Source organism: Electrona antarctica (assembly GCF_951216825.1).
Source record: "Electrona antarctica genome assembly, chromosome: 9".
In the NCBI taxonomy this organism is placed as follows: domain Eukaryota; kingdom Metazoa; phylum Chordata; class Actinopteri; order Myctophiformes; family Myctophidae; genus Electrona; species Electrona antarctica.
Genome location: NC_136790.1, coordinates 21517670 through 21527669, shown reverse-complemented (window position 1 = coordinate 21527669; position 10000 = coordinate 21517670). Strand labels below are relative to the sequence as shown.

At 45.0% G+C, this 10000-nt stretch overlaps 1 protein-coding gene across 2 annotated transcripts in view; it reads right to left on the bottom strand.

The window, feature by feature from the left end:
• The window catches only part of fgd5a (FYVE, RhoGEF and PH domain containing 5a), a 60845-nt gene that overhangs the window by 9116 nt on the left and 41729 nt on the right, over positions 1-10000 (bottom strand). For both annotated transcript variants that reach the window (XM_079510407.1, XM_079510408.1), the window contains exons 11-16: positions 9401-9472; positions 8132-8200; positions 1129-1212; positions 798-877; positions 350-446; positions 63-200 (exon numbers count right to left, since the gene is read on the bottom strand). In XM_079510407.1, coding sequence (XP_079366533.1) covers positions 63-200; positions 350-446; positions 798-877; positions 1129-1212; positions 8132-8200; positions 9401-9472 — 540 coding nt within the window. The remainder of the gene's footprint in view (positions 1-62; positions 201-349; positions 447-797; positions 878-1128; positions 1213-8131; positions 8201-9400; positions 9473-10000) is intronic.

Here is a 10000-nt window from a genome sequence, read left to right as displayed (position 1 = left end):
TGTGCTTTGAGTGACCCAGGGGTCAAATGATTTGGTTGGTTGGTGTACAGTAGGTGTCGGACCTTGCCACAGGCATTGCAGTGGTGGCGCCTGAGAGTGAGGCTGAAGTCGGAGGTGCAGTTCATGCACATCATGACGTGGGACACTGGCACCAGAACTGGAGCCGCCTCACCCAGAGCCATCCACAGCTTCTCCCGGGCCTGGAGGTCGAAACAGTGTTGTTGAGGCTTTACAACAAGGCCAGGTCTTTCTTTTCACAGTAAACAGAAACTGCCAAAGAGCATGTCAAAGCTCGCAGCAGTGCTCCATATCATATTTTATCTTTGGTGGTGCGTCTCTCGATTCGTACCTCGCTGCAGGGTCCGCCAAACGTGCAGAGTCCTGCGGCGTTGTCCGCTATAGCTCGACTCAACGTGTGGAACCAGTCCTCTCTCTCTCCAACCGAGCTAGACAGAGAGAGAGACAGAAATACAGTCAGTTGGATGAAAATATGTTACGGCCTTCCCCCTCTGCTCATTCCTTCTCCTCCAGTGAACCGTCCACAACATTTTTTATTTTTTGTCATCAAAGTTTTTTATTGATTTTACAATAAAGCATACAAAATACACATGACTTACACAAAAGAAAGAGACAAGAAAAACAAACAAAAAACAAAACACAACTAGCAGTCAAAAAAGAAAAACCCCAATGGACAACACAACCATCCACAACATTGACGTGTTGTGGACTAAGGAACGACTAAGGAAACACTGTCGTACGACCATGTATGAAATTAACCAGGCTTAAGAATGCCTCACCTGGCAGAGAGCGTAATGGTGATGTCGGACACCTCGATCCTTAAACAGTTCAGCACGTTGTCCAGGACGGGCTTGCTCACCTGGACAATAGAACCAAACATGTCATGATGACAGTCAGCACCACACACACACGCACACACGCACGCATGCACGCACGCACGCACGCACGCACGCACGCACGCACGCGCACACGCGCACACACACACACACACACACACACACACACACACACACACACACACACACACACACACACACACACACACACAGAGAGAGAGAGAGGAGTCAGCAGCGGACCGGTTGATTGGAGAGAAAAGGAGTCCATGTTTACCTTCATCCCAGACAGAGCCAGGGTGTTCTTCAGCCTGTATTTACCGTCCTGCTGGGGGTACGTGTAGAGCATGATGTCGTTCATCTGATGGGGACGACAGACAGAGGAGGAGAGAGCAGTTTTTACATATCCCACAATCTTTTGACTAAAATGTTTTGTCCCAATAAGATCTGAGGCTGATTCTACAAATGCTTTCTATAAATACATAGTTCTCATACTTTCAAGATTTAAAAGAAAATCCAAAATAGCAGATCTACAAGCTCGCAGCTGTGAGCTTGTATTTAAAAAAACTTAAAAGAAAAAAGCCTTTATAAAAATAATAAAAAACCACAAATTACACTAATCAGGTGAATATGTCTTCTTCCAGTATCAGGTCAGCTAAAAAAACTACAAAAATAGTAAATGAAACAAGGTCATCCAGCTTCAAGTTTTTGTGTGTGTTTGAAATGCGTCTTGTGTAAATGTGCTAATGTAGGCTACCTCAACTAAATAACGTAATATCACATAATGGCCACAAGGAGGCAATGTTAGCCATAACTACCTCCCAAGCCAGCCTCGCTCCTCAGTGACTTCTTGGATGGTATTTCCTTTCACACTATTCACACACACCTCAGTCTGTGCAACCCTTCAGTCCTCAGTTCCCATGTAAACACAACAAAGTAAGAAACAAAAAAAATCGAATTCTCAGCATTTATTTTCCTTGTTGTCAGTCACACCAAAACAAACTATTGTGATCCTCAGAACATAACTCTCGCATAGCCATTGTATTTCCCGGGGTGTTTTATTTTGAGCGGGACAAAAGAGATGACATAATTTTGGTCACACCTAGCGTGTGCTCTAAACATCCGTTTAGGGGCTTGTAAAAAGACAGCATCCAGGAATTCTCCTCCACCCTGCAGCTCTCTCAGGCCTCTGGCTCCCAGCCCTCTCCTCCCTGCCTCTTCCCAGGACTAGCATGCTCTCTCAGCGCTGTTGCTGCTGTGTGAACCAGAACCCAGAACTGGGTGGATCCAGCCTTCTCCTCCTACAACAACAACCACAACAAACAACAACACAAACTGCCGCCGCCGGGCAGCTTTGTTGGGGCCAGAGCAGCACGTGATCCCCCAGGCCGGCAGTGGTGGAAAGTTACTAAAGTAAGTACAGTTCTCGCCCTGATGAAGACATTACCAATTAACCCATTCTGACCTGAGATCAGATTCTAAAAATGTCTTCTACATTCTGACAGTTTTCTGAAAAAGCTATGTTTCTATGTCAGTGGTTCTTCGATTTTTCAAAAATAGCAGACCTACAAGCTCGTAGCGCGCCACTCGGTGGCGCGCTATGAGCTTGTAGATCTGCTATTTTTCAATAGCTAAAGCATAACATAATGTTAACACCAAGGGGTTCCCGCCCAAAATGGACCTGAGGCCGATTCTAACAATGTCTTCTAAGTTTTCTGAAAGATGTTCTGTTGCCATAATATATCAGTGGTGCTCAAAATCTTTTTACATCAAGGACCTCCAGAATGATACTGTATGTATTTGGCTGCCGACCTCCATCTCAAAATATTTTGTTCCAGGGACCCGCCGGAAGCAAACCTTTGAGTTTAAAATGTTCGCTTTAAAAAGAAAATATATATATATTCATTGAAACATTTGCACACATTTTCACGATATTTCTCATACAAGCAACACAAAGTGAGCTTGTATATCTTCTATTTTTTAATCGCCAACAATATAAAATCTAAAATGACACAGATGAGTTAACTGGTCGAAACATGTTGGCAATTTCTGTATAAAAGTCTTTTTAACTTTACATTCCCACTGATCCTAGAAGTACTTTCAAGAAACTTTTGGCACTTTAAGTACATTTTGATGGCAAAATACGTTTACTAAAGTAGCCTACACTTTGCATACAGGACTATGAGTACTAGGAGTATTTATATGTGGTTGATACTTTTACTTTTACTAAAAAATGTAAGTACCAGCCTCTCAGTCCGTCCAGACTATGACCGGACTATGACCTCAGGGCTGTGGCCACCGCCAGCTGTTCCGCTACTTGGGTACACAGGATTCCATCCTCAATATAAATGCCACTCATAAAAACAACAAGCACAAGAATCTGCAAATGACTTTCGCAGTGAAATAATGTACCTTCATCCTGACCCCATGATGCTATAGACCAGGGGTCTTCACCAGGGGGTCCAGGACCCATAGGGGGTCCTCAGAGGAGTTTTGGTGTAGAGGGAAGAAGAAGAAAAAGAGCAGACCAAGTACAGAGCCAAAAGGTCAAGTTTGAAGTTATATCAGACACACATTAATATGCATCCAACACTGATGGATGAAGCAAGTCTAGGAAGCTATGAAAAGGTTTAATCTGCAACACAATTTAATAAAAAATATATAGTGGTGGTCCCTGCTTCATCTCTCTCTCAGCTAAAGGGTCCTTGACCTGAAAAATATTGAAGACCCCTGCCATAGACTTCTATTTTCAATGGCACCCTTCCATCGTGACCGCCGACCTCTCACCACGTTCATCTACCTCAGGGGTAGGCAACCTTAGGCCATTTTGACCTGAGATCAGATTCTAAAAATGTCTTCTACATCCTGACAGTTTTCTGAAAAAGCTATGTTTCTATGTCAGTCGTTCTTCGATTTTCCAAAAATAGCAGACCTACAAATTACATCCTGCACATTCATTCAAACTCCTAACTCATGACTGAGGAGGGATTCTGGGGGATAGGTGGGTTATTATTGCTTGACTTTAATGATCATTACATCCTGACGTGAAAGAAAATATTTCTAAAGGTTATGTGTATCCTATGGACAATCAAAATCAGTTGGGAATATTTAATTTTGATGTGGTGTCATAATTATATATGGCACACTGACTATCACAACAATGAAAACATGGCACTTCATGTGAGAAAGGTTGCAGACCCCTGATCTACCTCTCTCTGTCATTCTTTTTTTCCCCCGACACATCTCTCTCTCTCTTTGTTCCATTTAATCTCTCTGTCTCTCACACATCACACTCCCATCTTCTTCCTTGAACTCAGGCTGTGACAGTGGCATGATGCGACCAGTGTTGCCGGATCTTGCGAGAGAAACAAGCAACCATGTCTATGAAAACAACAAGCCCAAAAGAAGTGACCCTCTACGACCCTACCACTGGTACGTGTACAGTACCTGTGCTGGTGCGTGGGACATGTCCCACTGGTACGTGTACAGTACCTGTGCTGGTGCGTGGGACATGTCCCACTGGTACGTGTACAGTACCTGCGCTGGTGCGTGGGACATGTCCCACTGGTACGTGTACAGTACCTGTGCTGGTACATGGGACATGTCCCACTGGTACACGAGAAGGGAATCCCAAATTCTCCCGACCGTGAATCTATAACCGTCACCAGGATCAATGATTATAGTCGATGACAATGGATTTGTTTTTACGTCCGGATACCCCGTCCAGGGCAGGCTTCAGACGCGCCTCCTCAGGAGACTTGGCTCAGATCTGAACCCATTTGATTTGATTTGGCGTTAACCCATTTTGACCTGAGATCAGATTCTAAAAATGTCTTTTCATCCTGACAGTTTTCTGAAAAAGCCATGTTTCTATGTCAGTCGTTCTTCGATTTTTCAAAAATAGCAGACCTACATGCTCGTAGCGCGCCACTCGGTGGCTCGAACCCACAACCATCTGCATGAAAGGCATATGCTCTAACCACTACACTAGGGCAGCCTGATATGGTCAATGACAATGATATAACATGATGTTGTGATATAATAATATAGCAGCAGGTAGGCCACTCGAGGCCAGTCAACCGACTCATCCGTGTTCTGGTACGATGATGAGCGACCGCGACGCACCCCCCAGCCATGCCGGTCCGCGAACATTTTATGAACTATCAGCCGGTCTGTGGTAATAGAAAGGTTGGGAACCCCTGGTATACTAGGTCACATGAGCACTTTATACGTATCAGAGGCGCCGCCAATCTATGTTCACGGCCAAGGGTGCTGAACCTGAACATAAACACACCACTTCACACCTTAGGTGTCCTTAGGTGTGAAGTGCGTATGTGGGGGGCTGGAGTCCCTACACAAACCGGTTTAAAGGACAACTTTAGTTTTTTTCAACCAAGGTTCATGTTTTAGGTTGTTATTAGAGAAAGTAAAAGATGAGTGTTATTTTTTTTAATTTGCTGCTTTCTTTCGTTTTAGGGAGGGGGGCGGGGGCATTCGAGCATGGGGCTAAATATGTATTTCTTTACAACATTTTATAGCGATTTATTTTTTTAATTATTTACTATAGTCCTACTAGACCCCAAGAAATTACATCTGGCCACAGAAGATCACAGGATCTACTGAATGTGAAGGTAGCCTACTGGGGAGAAGCCACACTGTGTGTCATAGGCTCAATATGCCAGTTTGACACATTCAGTAGATCCCGTGATCTTTTGTGGCCAAATGTAATTTCTTGGGGTCTAGTAGGACTATAGTAAAGAATAAAAAAAAGAAATCGCTATAACATTTTGTAAAGAAATGCATATTTAGCCCCGTGCTCGAATGCCCCCACCCCCTGTCAAAAACAGCTAAAATCCCTAAAACGAAAGAAAGCAGCAAATGGAGAAAAAAATTACACTCACCTTTTACTTTGTCTAATAACAACCTAAAACATGAACCTTGGTTGAAAAAAACTAAAGTTGTCCTTTAACGTGAAAGGACTAGTCTAGCCAAGGGTGCTTTGAATTTACCAAGGGTGCTGTGGCACCAGAGCAACCCCTAAATTGGCGCCTCTGATACCTAGTATGCATCGGCTAATTGAAAATAGCCGATCTACAAGCTCACAACGGCTTGAATATATTTTTTAAACATTTTAACAGCACAAATCTGGTACGGGGGTCCCTGGCACACCATATTTTTAGTTAGGGAGGGGTCCGGGAACAGTAGTGGCTCTATGCATATAACAAATGCATATTAATGGTGTCCTTGTCATGGATACGTTTGAGAGCCACTGGTTTAAACAACATCAGGAACCATGCGCCAAATAATCAACTACAATTTACGAAAGTAGTCCAAAAACCCACAGCCCACAACTATGGATAATTGACTGTACAACCTAACAGAAAGAACAAGCCCAACGTGGCTCATAATAAGCAGACATGGCAACGATGGACGTGGCGGTCATCGGGTGCAGCAGCATCAGCATGGCTCTGTCTCTGGAGGTGAGTGATGTGTTTCATCATCATCGCCGCCGCCGTTTGGATTCCCTCTATCTTTCTAAACGCTCATAAATCCCACCTGACCCTCCGGAGCCGTCCTGCTCATATAAGCCTTATAGCTGCCCGGCTTCCAGCAGCAACCCTTCCAGCTATCATTCCACTGACTACCAGAGGCGTATCTACAATAAGGCGAGGGCAGGCGGCCGCCTGTCCAAATCCATTTCTGGCCTGGCCAAAATCCATACAATGAGAAAAAAGAGGACAAAAACAAGACATGAGAACTATTAAAATGGACAGCTGATTGGCCGTTGCGGTAGAGCGCGACCCTCAATCACCCATTGGAATGTAACTGCATGCCTTTCAGCCTTTGTATCCCACTCGCCTGGCAGGTATATCTCTTTGAAAACCTACGATTGTGCGCGGGGAGACGACAATTAACATATCTTGCCTGGCCAAAACGTAATTCCTGGATACGCCACTGCTGACTACACAAACACTATAGTAACCGCTGAACCCATTAAGACCTTTTGAGGCCGAGTCTACAAACGTCAAACTAAATCCTCTCAGTTTTCTTCACAAAACGTATGTTGCTGCTATACTGTAGATCAGTGGTGAATGTTTCCATTTCGCTATTTATCGTCTCTGTCGGGTAGAACCCTCATTATGTCCAAACCTTACTTTTCAGGATTCAAATGTAAAAATAGCAAAAGTATAGCAGATCTACAATGCTTTGGTGTGACGCTGCGGTATGATCAAGTACTGTGGGGCGTTCATTTAGGCTATGAAAAAAAAACACAAAAAGTTAGAAGACGGAGATAAGAGGTTTCTGCCCGACAGCAACGGCATTTCTCACATACCCCCGTTAGTACCTCTGCGTACCCCTAGGGGCACACGTAACCCCCCCCCCGCCCCATTTGAGAAACGCTGGATAAACCATTCAAATGTCGTTTACGATATGACACAGCACGGTGTTATTTCACGGAACAATAGAACGCGCCTCTCTACTTGACGTGTTTGTACCCCCCCCCCCCCCCCCACCCCCTCCTCTCTGCATTCTACAGGGTGTCTGGCCTTCGCTTTGCTGTCAGACCCCTCCCTCATACACAGGAAGCCGGCATCCAGTGACCTACACCAAACATCCTGTAAAGGAAGCACGGCCCGGCCTGGAAAACAAGTCCTGAGAGCGAGAGAGAGAGAGAGAGAGAGAGAGAGAGAGAGAGAGAGAGAGAGAGAGAGAGAGAGAGAGGAGATCGGAGAAGAACAGAGTGTGGCTGGCCGGCCCTCGCTGGATGGGTGTGGTGTTTCGACGGAGCTCTGTGGCCTTGGCCCCGTGTCCCCTGCTCTGTCCCCCCACACCCCACCCTGCATCGCTCAGACAGACAAACAGACCTCCACCCAATACCCCCCCCCCCACCAAATATGTTTCAAGGTAACCGGAATGGGTTTTTCTTCCTAGCATAGTTGTGGATGGTAACAGGTGTTTTGGGTACGCTAGAGTTGACTGAGAGACTCTGATATGAATGCTCACAGGACGCTAACCGCACTGGACCACAACGATTCAGTTGGAACTGCAGACTCACTCTCCATCTTCTGTCGTAATCTGAGGACTCACCTCTTCAGACTCTACCTTTCTTTGCTATGCATTTGATGTGTTTACCTTGCTTACTGTAAATCGCTCTGGATTAAGAGTGACTGCTAAATGTCTAACTTGTAAATAGTAATTGATTAATCTCGTCCGTATACTTTAACAGGACAAAAAAACAAACAAACAAACAAACAAACAAGCAAGCAACATAATATTACCAGAAACAGGTGCCTGGGCTGCCTGCTCTTTCTGGAGACCTTCATGAGAGTTCCCTCCTTGACAAACACCTGTAAGGAGAACACCACACAGAGAGAGAGAGAGAGGGGGGGGGGTCAGTGTTGACTGTTTACTGTTTCCCTGGAGCTGTTAGGCTTTGTTCTGGCTGGAGTTAATAGTAATTGATTACGTAATTGTTACGATCTTTAGAACTGACTGGTTATTTGCAAGCGATCAGATCTGATTTGTCCACCAATCAGCGTCATATCGTCTATCTGTCGGGTGGGAACCTCACATGTCCAAAACGGTTACTTTTCAAAATTCAAATTTAAAAACAGCAAAGGTACTGTAAGCAGATCAGCAAGCTCTTGTCTTGCGGATTTGCTACTTTTGCTATACTTTTGTGTGATGCTGTATGTGATCAAGCAGGGAGTTAATTTACGAGTAACACAAAACGTTAAAAGGTGGAGATAAGAGGACGATATGTTATATGACAACATAACAAAGTAGGCCTGATCTATGCGCGGTCGTACGGCGGTGCCACATGCCCGAAATCAGCAGATCTACGGGTTTGCAGATTGGCTTTTTTCCCAGCGAGTGACAAAGTCATACGACAAATTACAAATAGGATATTGGCTTCAGTGTTTTGAGTGTTCAGACTGAGACACATCAGATGTGAATCGCATTATGCAATATTCTGTTTCCATGTGATTTTTCTGGCTGGTCAGATTTGATATGACCATCCCATTACTCTGCCACCAAAATGTGGAATGCCCTGACTAATGCCCTGACCATCCATTAAAAGATGTGAATCACTGGTTTCTTTCCAAACTGCCCTGAAAGAACACATCTATCAGCAGAACACAAAGGGTCTATCTGAACCGCAGATAGGACGTGTCATTCACTCCCGCCATTTTTCCTTTTACTACATATAGTGTTTGTATTTGTTGACATGTATTATATTGTGTTAATTGTTTATTTAATGTTGATGAATTGAATACACAGGACCACAATAGAAACAAGTCTCCAGAATGTTTTTGCTGTTATTTTAGCCTTAATGTCTTACTCTACCACATGCTGTTCACATTTCTGACTAATAAAGTATTCAATCAATCAATCAATTCTAATCTGGCTGATAGGGCAACGAGTGAATTTGGGGGCTGCCAGTCTGTAAAACATAGATCCAGCACAAGGCTTACAGAGACTGGCACCCTAGATAACACGTATCGTTGTTATTTTGATAAGTGCGATGATGTCCAGATGGCGCTCACCCGTCCGGGTTTGAGGAGGTCCCGCTTGCCGCGGACGCTGTACTCTATGTGAACCAGACGCAGCAGGTTCTCCTGGAAGAAAGAGAGGGTGGAGGGAGAGAGGGGGGGGGGGGGGGAGTGGGGGCAGAAGGGAGGGTGTTCTGTGATTTTTCCAGCGATGGGCGGAAGGGAAGAGAGAATGAAACTGTCCCTTGTTTGTTTGTGAATGAAAGACAGGGGGGATGTGATACTGGAAAACCAGATAGAGAGACCCTCTGTTTCCACTGTTTCTTAGCCTGTTTGCTCCTGCTGTGTGTGTGTGTGTGTGTGTGTGTGTGTGTGTGTGTGTGTGTGTGTGTGTGTGCACGCTTAAGAGAAAAAGATAAAGGGACTGTGACAGAAACGAGTCAACTGTAAGCCACGGGGGAGGCATGGTTTTTTGACAGCCAGAGGAGAAAAACAGTGGGGGGGGGGGGGTGCGTGCGTGCGTGCGTGCGTGCGTGCGTGCGTGCGTGCGTGCGTGCGTGTGAATAAGTGAGAGGGGAGCAAGTATCTTCCAACCCTTACACTGCGCCCTTTGTTTACGATGCACCTGGGACCCCTTGATGACATCATCATTCC